At 45.7% G+C, this 11,733-nt stretch overlaps 1 protein-coding gene across 1 annotated transcript; it reads left to right on the forward strand.

Annotated features, from left to right (window-relative positions):
* Positions 1-4,730: 4,730 nt before the first annotated feature.
* On the forward strand, positions 4,731-11,410 carry SSR2 (signal sequence receptor subunit 2). Its single transcript, XM_006052009.3, has 6 exons — positions 4,731-4,854; positions 5,431-5,585; positions 6,524-6,622; positions 7,727-7,835; positions 9,652-9,729; positions 10,833-11,410. The coding sequence occupies exons 1-6, from the start codon at positions 4,846-4,848 to the stop codon at positions 10,941-10,943; spliced, it is 561 nt and encodes a 186-aa protein (XP_006052071.2). The 5' UTR covers positions 4,731-4,845; the 3' UTR covers positions 10,944-11,410.
* The last annotated feature ends 323 nt before the right edge of the window (positions 11,411-11,733 follow it).

Genomic DNA, 11,733 nt, shown 5'->3' on the forward strand with positions numbered 1-11,733 from the left:
ACGGGAATCTTGCACTTGTTCCCCAAAATGCACATTATGCCCAGAGAGTGGGTCTGGGACACTCTGAGATTTCTGCTTTCCCAGGTCTCAGCCTGGTTTGTGGAATTGAGGAGTAACTGAGTAGCAAGCGAAGGGCCAGAGAGAGCCCAGCTGAGCTCCATATGGCTCCAGAGAGGCATGAAACATGGAGGGAGGGAGGAAATTCCCTGGTGGTCCAGTGGTTAGGACTCGGTGTTTTCACTGCTGGGGCCTGGGTTCAATCCCTGGTCAGAGAACTAGGATCCTACAAGGTGAGTGGTGTGGCCAAAAAGAAAAGGAAAAAAGCAGAGGGAGGAAAAGGAAGAGGGAGAGAGAGGAGAACTGTGCCTGTGGAGGTCTGATAAGCCTGAGGGGGATGACTTGTGCTCTGTGTGAACTCACACCCGGGAACAGACAGGCTCGGGAAGTCTCAGTGGATGCCAAAGAGGACAAGTATTGATGACCAAACACCAGAAGTATTTGATCCCCCCCTCTCCATGCCTGCAGCACATCGGGAGCCCTCTAGAAAATTAGAGGCACCTCTGGAGAGAATGGCTGGGGAGTCCCTGCAGGAATAAAGATTTAAGTCCTTACTACCTAATGGAACAGGGGCTGGAAGAAGAAATTGGGTTTGATTGTAGAAAACTAAGGAAGGTAACATGTCTTAAACATCTGAGTTTGCATCCTGATCTTTATATCCACTATTTTTATACCCACTATTTCATTATTGTTTGATTTTTTAAAATAAGACTATAAACCTATGATGTTTGTGTAAATTAAAAATGATGTTTTTAAATGATTCCATTTACATGGGGTACCTAGACTAGTCAAATTCATAGAGACAGAAAGCAGAATAGTAATTGCCAGAGGCTGGGAGAAAGGGAGTTAGCATTGAGTTATTTATTTTTGCCTACGTTGGGTCTTCACTGCTATGTGCAGGCTTTTCTCTAGCTGCGGTGAGCAGGGTCTATCCTCTAGTTGTGGTGTGTGGGCTTATTGTTGCAGTGGGCTTATCTTGTTGCAGAGCATGGGTTCTAGGCACTTGGGCTTCAGTAGTTGTGGCATGGGTCTTAGCTGCTGTGTGGTATGTGGGATCTTAGATACCCAACCGAGGATCAAACCTGTGTCCCCTGCATTGCAATGTGGAGTCTTAACCACTGGACCACCAGGGAAGCCCAGGAGTTAGTACTTAATGGGTATGGAGTTTCAGTTTGGGAAGATGAAAATTTCTGGTGATGGATGGTAGTGATGGCTGTACAATAATGTGAATGTAAATGTACATTTCAAATGGTTAAAACGGTAAACTTCACATTATGTGCATTTATCACAATCAAAAAATGAATGTTAAAAAAAAAGATTGCTGCAAATTTATTGTAACAGCTTTGATTCTGGATATTTCATGAAAACTGGCATGGTTCATATTCACTCTATTACCACTTACAGAGTGTCCTTCTGGCTAACTTTATGCCCATTGCAGGCCCCTAGGTTTGACAGCAAGGCTCTATTTCTAAGTGCTTGCCTAGCCACCATCTGGAAAGCGGTTTGCCACTTCCTTCTCAGCTTGGTCACACGTTCTCTTGGTGGCCCTCTTGTTGCAGATCCCAAAAGAGAAGTCAGTGGGCAGCTTGAGCTCTGTCTTAAACACTAAGAAACAGGACATAAAGCCAGTGACACCATCCTGGGGGCACAGTAAGCACCCTAGGTAGCCTGAGGCTGGCTCTGCCCTCCTCTGTTCCTAGCACACAGTGCCCTGAACATCTAACAAAATTCTACTCAAGCTCTTGGTTTGGGGTCCCCATGAGGATGGAAAGAAAAAGTTGTATTCTTTTGGAAGTCTTTCAACAGAAACATCTCCCTTAGCAACTGACTCTCTCTCTCTCTTTTTTGGCCATACTGTGTGGTTTGAATCTGCAGTGGAAGCGTGGAGTCCTAACCACTGGGCTGCCAGGGAATTCCCAGCAATCGACTCTCAAAACCACCCCTCTAGTCAGAATAGATTTCAATAGGGAGACTGTAAACAGAAATGATGATGATTCCACCAATCAGCAGATATTTCTTGAGCACCTCCGTGTGTTCAGCATCACTTTTGGACCTTTGGATAAATGTATATTAGACAAATTGCACCTAATCATGAAGGTGAACTTTCCAGATCAGAAACAACCAGAAAACAAACAAAAACCTACGACATGTCACTGTGGTGCTGTAAAAGAGCAATGCAGTCCAGCAAAGCCAAGGACGGCTTCCCAGAGGGGATGAGACTAGGGCGGGGATGAGACTAGGGCGAGGCCCTCAAGAAGGGCTTGGATTTGAATAGGAAAGAGAGGCAAGAGAGAATTTTTTGAGAGAAGCCACACACAAAGGAAGTAGGAGGTTGTGTGTAGAGGATTTGTTGTGAGTCGTTCCTGGAGTACATCCTGTGTGCTGAGGCATGACACTAAGCAATGGGAAACAGACCACCTGTCCTCAAGGAGCTCTGGGAAATGGTGAATGGAGGGGCTACTAAAGCAAATACAGGTGATGTGTATTAGTCTACAAGAATGTTAAGCCCCCAGAAAGTAGAAACCTTACCTGTTCTGTTCATCGCTGTATCCTCAGGACCTAGAACAGTGCCAGGCACAATTATGCGCCCAATAATTGCATACTGAATGAACTCATGCTGCAATGGAGATGTATAACAGCAATATTGATAGTTACCATTTATGGAGCACACACATGTGCCAGACAATATGCTGAGTTTTACATACATCATCCTATTTTATCCTCCAGCATTTTGAGACTACTATAATTATCTCATTTCACAGACTTGGAAACCAAGGCTTATGGAAGTTAACACTTGCCTCAAGTTACCTAAACTCTTAAGTGACAGAACAGAGATTTGAAGTCAGAATTCAAAATTGCCTAACTTCACTATCCATCCTCTGAACATAGAGTCAAAATGCTGTTTGGGGAAGTTTGTCTACTAGCTGACTGAAATGTGCAGAAAAAGACTCAAGAAAGTGAGACTATTGCAATGAAAAATAGCAACAGCAACACGTATAAACTAAAGCAGTTACAGGAGGAAAGAAGAAAGGATCTACTTTCAGGGGACTTCAGTTCGGTCGCTCAGTTGTGTCTGACACTTTGCGACCTCATGGACTGCAGCATGCCAGGCTTCCCTGTCCATTACCAACTCCCAGAGCTCTTTTTCTTGGGGATGATTTTGATCACTGCCTCCTGTACAATGTTAGAAACCTCAGCCCATAGTTCTTCAGGCACTCTGTCAATCAGATCTAATCCCTTGAATCTATTTTTCATTTCTACTGTATGATAATAAGGGATTTGATTTAGGTCATGCCTGAATGGTCTAGTGGTTTTCCCTACTTTCTTCAATTTGAGTATGAACTTGGCAATAAAGTGTTCATGATCTGAGCCACAGTCCACTCCCGGTCTTGTTTTTGCTGACTGTATAGAGCTTCTCCATCTTCAGCTGCAAAGAATATAATCAATATGATTTCTGTATTGACCATCTGGTGATGTCCATGTGTAGAGTTATCTCTTGTGTTGTGGAAAGAGGGTGATTGCTATGACCAGTGCGTTCTCTTGGCAAAACTCTGTTAACCTTTGCCCTGCTTCATTTTGTACTCCAAGGCCAAACTTTCCTGTTACTCCAGGTATCGATTGATTTCCTACTTTTGCATTTTAATACTCTATGATGAAAAGGACATCATTTTTGGGTGTTAATTATAGAAGGTCTTGTAGGTCATCATAGAACCATTCAGCTTCAGCTTCTTCAGCATTAGTGGTTGGGGCATAGAGTTGGATTACTGATATTGAGTGATTTGCCTTGGAAATGAACAGAGATCATTCTGTCGTTTTTGAGACTGCACTCAAGCACTGCACTTCAGACTCTTGTTGACTATGATGGCTACTTCATTTCTTCTAAGGGATTCTTGCCCACAGTAGTAGATACAATGGTCATCTCAATTAAATTCTCCTATTCCCATCCATTTTAGTTTGTTGATTCCTAAAATGTCTGTGTTCACTCTTGCAGTCTCCTGTTTGATCACTTCCAATTTGTCTTGATTCATGGACCTAACACTCTTCACTTTTCACTTTCATGCATTGGAGAAGGAAATGGCAACCCATTCCAGTGTTCTTGCCTGGAGAATCCCAGGGATGGGGGAGCCTGGTGGGCTGCCGTCTATGGGGTCGCACAGAGTCGGACACGACTGAAGCGACTTAGCAGCAGCATGGACCTAACATTCCAGGTTCCTATGCAGCCCTTTGAAATCCTCTTCAAAGGGCTTCTAAAGAAAGTTCAGGGCTTGGTGACTTATTTGATATACGGGATGACCAAATTTCTCGACTGGAAATACAAAGAACGGTGGTAGCCCCAAGAGAAATGGCTTTCCTCTAATTCCCAGTTTGACAGTACACTGGATAGACAGATTTTATTTTATTTTATTTTTTTTATAGACAGATTTTAGACAGATGACTCTAATCTCTAGATTTGTCAGTTCCACAAAACACTTAGTCAGGTGCTGGGTGTCCACAGTAAAGGCAAGTCAGATTGAAGTCATTCTGGAGGGCAGAATGATAAAAGCGAGAAAGAAAGAAAGGAAAGAAGGGGAAAAAAAGAGAGCCAGGGTGCACAGACGTCTTTCCTAGGAGCGGTCGCATCCCTAAGACCAGCGGGCACTACAAAGGGAAAGGTGGGGCTTGTCTAAGAACTACAACTCCCAGTAGGCATCGAGAAGAGCAACCAAGCTTCCGGCCAGAGCTTATTTCCGGTCTTTCGGGTGCTGACGCTCTCTTCCGGTTTTGAAGGCCCCTGAAAGGCTTTGGGGGATGTGCATGGTGAGTTCCCAGGCACTGGGGTCGCGAGTGGGAGCAGGGGAATCTTGTGTCCGCACTACACTCAGCGGCTAAAAGTTAGCTCCGGGAGGTCAGAGAGGAGAGAGGGCATGCTGGCGGGAGGACGTGTAATCTTGGCAAGAATGGGGGAGGGCACTGGGGCCACGGAGGGCCCCAGAAAGGGATGTGGAGGGCGAGGACGAATGGGATCCCGGGGAAAGGATGGAGGGTGGGATGCAAGAGCGTGGGGGAGGACCCCGTGAGCGCGCCGTGGGATCCCAGGGGAGCTGGTGGAGGAGGACCAGAGGGAAGGTAGCAGCCGTGGGGTGCTTCTGCGTGAAGGAAAGCTAGAGGCTGCTGTGGGTCCGAGATCGGCCGAATCCGGCAGCCCAAGGAGCGTGGGCACATAGAGTCCTCTCAGAAGATCCTGCCAGTTAGGGAGCATCCAGGGCCCAGGTGGCTTAGAGACTGCTATGTTGGAAGGGGCTGCCGCTTTGACAAACTCAAAAGAGCTGTCAGGAAGCCTTTGGTGGTTTTACGTGCTTGGATTGAGTGCTTGCTTTGCTTTTTTCTCCAAAGATGAGGCTGCTGGCATTCGCGGTGTTGGCTCTATTTGCTGTCACTCAAGCAGAGGAAGGAGCCAGGCTTTTGGCTTCCAAATCACTGCTGAACAGATATGCTGTGGAGGGCCGAGACCTGACCCTACAGTACAACATTTACAACGTCGGCTCAAGGTAAGGAGGCACTGGAGCTATAGGTTGTGTCCTTTTCAGGTTTCCTAAATTTCCTAGCTGGGAACAGGGACCAGCAGTGATTTATCTTTGGGAGATTTTTAGCACCAGACATCATGAGTGAATGAATGAATATATTGCTGGATCTGCTTTTGGAAGAGGAGGACATGTTCTTATCTAAGCTACAAGAAACCATCTTCCACTTTTTTTGATGTGAAAGAGTTTCAGAGTGGGGAAGAAGCAAGAATTGTGATGACATAGGGAGAAGAAAATGAGAAGGCAGAGAATGTATAATCCTTTGTTACCTTAGGGATTTAGTTTCAGCTTCCTTTCCTAGACTGGCATTTTTGTTGTCTTTGACTGTTTTAAAAAAGTAGACCTTTTATTTTGTTTGGTTGGGTTTTGGGTTGTGTTTGTTGTTGTTTTTTTTGCCACGCTGTGGGGCATGTGGAATCTTACTTAGTGCCCTGAGCAGGGCTCAAACCTGAGTGTCCCACATTGGAAGCACAGAGTCATAACCACTGGACTGCCAGAAGTTCCTTTTTATTTATTTATTTGGCTTCGTGTCGGGTCTTAGTTATGACCTGCGGGATATTCATTACTGTGTCCCCTGGACCACTGGGAAAGTCCTCTCTTTTACTTTATTCCCTTTAATTTTCTTTTCCATATGCATCCTGCTTCTCTTCCCCTCCTTACACACACACGTGAGAAAAAACTAGGGCAAAAATGGATTCAGGCCCATTCCTTCCTAGATATTTTGAGTATTTTATTTTGGTGCCCAGAATCCAGGCCTTGAGTGAGATTCTTGAGTGTAACTATGTGACTCATATCTGTCTTTTGTAGTTCTGATTTTTTAGGACAGGCAGACAGATTTGATTGGTAACTGCTTTAATTTTATAACCATTACTTACTAATCTTTCTTTGTTTCCTCCATTCTTTAGTGCTGCATTAGATGTGGAATTATCTGATGATTCCTTCCCTCCAGAAGACTTTGGCATTGTCTCTGGAATGCTCAACGTCAAATGGGACCGGATTGCTCCGTATCCTCTTGACACTGGCTGATGAAGGCTAATGGGATGTTGGGAGGGATGTTGCCAGCAAAGCAGTAGGGTCACGTCAGTCTAAGTGTATATGGCCATTCTTGCCACCTCTCTGGATAAGATGTGGCAAGAGAGACTAGTGAGAATTGTGTGTGCATGATTTAGGGTAGGCCTGAGGAAGGAGGTTCCTGAAGTTTAGGTTATAAAGCCCTAAAACATTCCATATTGGGAGAATGTAGACAGATGTTTGTGGCTGGTTGATCTTTAAGATGCTTTTAAAAGAAATTCTTTGGGATGCTAGTGTGGAAGACTTGGGTGACCTTTTTAAAGGCTCTTCTTATTCAGTGAACCCCTTATTTGGATCAACTGGTAATTTCTTGAGTGTTTTTAAAATGCACTGTTTATTCACTTATTTTTGGCTACACTGGGTCTTCGTTGCTGTCTGCAGGCTTTCCCTAGTTGCGGCACGTGGGGGCTCCTCTTGTGGCACGTGGGCTTCTCGTTGCAGTGGCTTCTCTTGTGGAGCGCGAGCTCTAGGGAGATCGGCTTCTGTAGCTGTGGGCCACAGGCTCAGTTGCTCTGCAGCATGCGGAATCTTCCCGGACCAGGGATCAAACCTGTCCCCTGCATTGGCAGGCAGATTCTTTACCACTGGCCCATCAGGGAAGGTTCCTTCCTGAGTGTTTTGATTTAGATTATTTTTTTCCCTGTGAGTTAAAGTATATTTAGATTTTCTGACAAGGGTAAGTGTTCTCTTTGTATTGTTTTTGTTTTGTATTTTCAAGAATTTCCTTCAGTTATAGGCAGCAAAAGGTTTTCTGTGACCTTAAGTGACTAATTTTTCATCTATAACCTGTATTGTTTTATAACATTTCAATATTGAGTATGTCATAGACCTCTTAAAACATGATTAAAAAGATATCATATAATACCACCCACTTCAGGCTTAGATACAAAGCCTGTGTTTATTATTTTTGCAGAGTATCTTAGATATGAAATACTACATGTGTTAGCAACTCTTTTTGTGAATGTGCATTTAGTCCCTAAGTTGAAAGTTTGTTACGACTGTAGCTTCATCCTTTTGCCTCCTTAACTCTGAGTCAGTGCGAGCAATGTCTCCCACACCGTGGTCCTGCGCCCTCTCAAGGCTGGTTATTTCAACTTCACCTCCGCAACTGTGACATACCTGGCCCAGGAGGATGGGCCTGTTGTGGTGAGTCCCCCAAACCCTTAGCTGGCTGGGGCTCAGCTCTGCCTTCCTTTGCAGTCTCTTGCAGAAAATCTCCAGAGCAGGTGCTAAATTCTGAGGAAGTGAAGAAGGACCAAAAACTTGAGGTATTGTTGTAGGAAGGAGCATATTTCAAATTATGTTATAAAGTCTCAAAATCAAGCAGTGAAATGAACAGGAAGGGAGTACTATCTGATTCCCTTCCTTCTCCTTCACCTTCATTCTGTACAGTGTCAGGTGCTACCTGCTTTTTTACCATGCTTGCCTTTCCAGTCCACCTTCCACGCCGCCCTCAGATTATTCCCTGTCTCCGCTGTGTCTGTGTCTCTCCCTTGCTTAGAATGCGCCTACTTCTCACATCAACGCCACGCTTTTCCTTGCATACCCTTCAGTAGTCTTGCTGGGTTCTGCCTCTCCCTTCAGTTCTCTACCTGCCAGGATCCTCTATCCAATGAGGCCAAGCGCCTCCTCTTTCTCAGTGCTACTCGTTTCCACTCTGCCTGTGTTCTCTGTCTGAAGTACTCTCTCTCCTCCACTTCATTATCTGGCACCTTCTCAAGACCCGGTTCTGAACTGCATCTCCTTGATTCTGTCTCCTGCTTTTACAATTCATATGGCTCTTTCCTACTCATTCTTTCACTAAACATTCATTGAATGCATCAAAACGTCTGTAGCTCTTAAAATCCATGCCTCTTGAACATTTAATTATTGACTGTCTTCAGTAGTTCTCTTTCTTATATCTAGGTCTTTTCCCTCACCCCCACCTCCCAGTTTAATTATAAATGGCTCGAAGTGAGGGACTGTGTCTTAGATTTCTTTCTGTTTCCCATATAGGGTAGAAGTCCAATGTAAACAGTCTTTTGATTGATTGATGTAAAGGTCAGCAGACATTTACTGAGCCCCCGCAATGTGCTAGATGATAGGAAATACAAAGAAGATTAATAAGATACTGTCGTAGGCCTCAAAAGGCTTAGGTCATGAATTTATAAGTACACATGGGCTTTAGGCTCCTTAGTGAGTGCACAGTGGGGAAGGGACTTAACATAGTCAACCATAGAACTATAAGAAATTCAAGAGACTCAAACCTTCAGTGCAGTCTCCGAATTATGAACCTGTGGGAATATATTCTTGTAATTCTGGTTATGTTATTTTCACATCTTACATCCTGTGTGCTTTAAGAACCTCGTTTAGGATTCTTTGGTTCCACCTGGTCCTTGATGGGTTAAAAGACACAGATGTCAAGGCTCAGCTGCCACTTTAGAACAGAGTTGTTTGCCATGTGCTCCAAAGTCTTGGCCTGCTCTCCGAGACGAAGGAATGTGGGGCAGACTCAGCCCCTCCTCTGGTAATGTACATTTGGGTAGGGCTTGAGACTTTATGGAATCCTTCTCATTATTTCATTGGAGCTTCATGTCAGCTCGTGAGTTACAGAAGAGTGTTTCCACTTGAGGAATGGGGAAATGATTGCCAAGGGCAGAAGGGCCAGTGGTGGTGAGCAGCACTCTCCGGAGTCTGAGGCTGAGGTAGAATGATCTGGCTTTAATTACCGCAGCATACCTGGCCTAACTTTTTTTTTTTTAAGTAAATGCTCATCATGTGTCTCCTGGCTCCTAATTTTACTCATCTTTATAACACACGAAAGAACCATCCATCTTCTCTAGTTCAAAAACTTTTCCTCATCTGGATGTTTCTTGGGCCTTTGGGAACTAAGACTCTATTGCTTAGAACTGGGTTGGTTGAAAAACTGCCCTTTTCCCGGATGAGAAAGAGCTGAAGACTTGCCTTTTTTTCTTCTTTTCAGATCGGCTTTACCAGTGCACCTGGACAGGGAGGAATCCTGGCTCAGCGGGAGTTTGATCGAAGATTCTCCCCCCATTTTGTAAGCTTTGCAGGCCTCTCATCACTCCCCTGGGAAGAGAACACCCTTTTTGTTCTGAGACCTCTTGGCCTCCTTAGAAGATACGTATAGTTGGTTGGTTCTTGTCATATCTGTTTTTTGGTGTCTGGTACACACAGCCATCAAATACTGTGATTTAACCATGGCTAGAGATTTTTGGCAATGAGATCGCAATTGCCAGAACCAAAAAAAAAACTGCCGTTTTTCTCTGCTCAGCCTTGAGTAAAGCCCCACCTTGGAGTCCTGGGTCTGATTCAAGGATGAAAGGAGTATCTGCTTAGATTCAAAGAGTTTAAATGGGAACTTTGTTGTAGTCTAGTCTAGGAGAGAATTTTTTGAAGATTTGCCTAAAGTACTGAATGAGGAGATTCATGTATTCATTCCTTCAGGGAATAATTATGAGGTTCCAAATTATGTGCTCGCTTCTGTGCTTTGCTTGGAGAAACCAGCGCAAGACACAGTCCCTCCCATTGAAGATCTTATGGGCTTATGGAGGCCTCAGTGGAGGGAACTGCTGTGATACCTTTCATACACAGGGCTCAGGAGGAGATGCAGCGGGAACACCTAACCTGGTGTTGAGAGTCAGGGAGGATTTTCCGGGGGAGAGAGGTTTCACTAATTAAAGAGGAGGTAAGGAAGGGGAAGCACCCCAGAAAGAGGGAGTAGCTCTGAAGTGAGAAAAAGCATGGTGGAGTCCAGGAATAGCAGGTAGTTTAGGAAGGCTGGAGGGCGGCATGTGACGCAGAGGAATGGAAGAAAGAGGCTAGCGGTGTGGACCGGAGTTAGTTTGCAGGAGGCTTGACTGTCAGGGCAACACCTGGACATCTCCCTCCTCAAAGATTGTCTGGAAGAGAGACGCTTCTCGTCCAGAGTGGATTGGGTCAGGTGAGGCCTTTGGTTTCATAGCTCGAAAGGGTGGTCTTGAGTGAGCCATTCTGTGTCCGGAGTGGCCAGAGAGGAGCCTTCCTGCTGACGCTCTGCTTATTTGGGCTGGCTGCTCCCTTTTCTTCTTGGACCCTTCCGTCCTAGTCCCATCCTGTGCCCTAATCCAGGCTTCTAAGCAAGGCCTTTGTTGTCTTCCACAGCTGGACTGGGCAGCCTTCGGGGTCATGACCCTCCCTTCTATCGGCGTCCCCCTCCTGTTGTGGTACTCCAGCAAGAGGAAATATGACACCCCCAAAACCAAGAAGAACTGAATGGGGCTTCCACAGCCCTCCCTGCCCAAGAAATCCAGGTGCTTTCCAGACTCCAAAGGGAATCTCAAATGCAGTGTCTTCTCCTTTAGCCCTTGGCCATCTTCTCCTGGATCCTGTCCTGCTCTAACTAGAGCAAAGGACCAGGCCTGGGAGTCTGTGAGCGCCTCTTTGGTTCCATCATGAAGCCGGACAAACAGGATCGCCTTCGGCAGCCGTCGTGACCTCGGGGCCCTGTGTTGCAGCACTGAGGTGCCGGGGGTGTGTTGCTGGCGATGTGAACTCTCAGGGGTCCAGGAAAGGGCATTTTGGAGGCTGCCTGACACCACCCCATCCCCCACCACGCCTCTCAAAAGAGGGTGGAAGATAAGATGAAAGCTGTGGGACTCTTGGAGGCTACCCAGTCTCTGTACTGGCTTAGAAAGTTCTTACCAAATGGGGTTTTCTAATAAAAACAAATGCCGCCGTGACTTGTCTGTTTTCCCATCACCTGGATGAACTCAGGTTGCTGTTGGTACACAGGCCCTGACTACTCAGGCTCCTGGACAAGTGAGCTGAACTCCTGCCTCCTTGCTCCGGGGAGTGTGGGTCCTGTCCCCCAGAGGCATTCTGTCCATCCACCTTCATGACTGTCTTTGCTTCTGTCTCTTGTTCCCTGTCTGTTTTCACCAGTCACCACACGCTCAGTCATGTCCAAGTCTTTGCAACCTCATGGACTATAACCTGCCAGGCTCCTCAGGCCATGGAAGTTTCCAGGCAAGAATACTGGAGCAGATTGCCATTTTCTTCTCCA

This window comes from Bubalus bubalis, chromosome 6, assembly GCF_019923935.1.
Source record: "Bubalus bubalis isolate 160015118507 breed Murrah chromosome 6, NDDB_SH_1, whole genome shotgun sequence".
Classification (NCBI taxonomy): Eukaryota; Metazoa; Chordata; class Mammalia; order Artiodactyla; family Bovidae; genus Bubalus; species Bubalus bubalis.

Bases quoted from the DNA above. Each gene is read 5' to 3' on its own strand.
- SSR2 (XM_006052009.3), top strand. The intron at 7,836-9,651 runs GTGAGTCCCCCA...TCTTCTTTTCAG, and splicing joins AGGAGGATGGGCCTGTTGTG to ATCGGCTTTACCAGTGCACC. The intron at 9,730-10,832 runs GTAAGCTTTGCA...TGTCTTCCACAG, and splicing joins GAAGATTCTCCCCCCATTTT to CTGGACTGGGCAGCCTTCGG.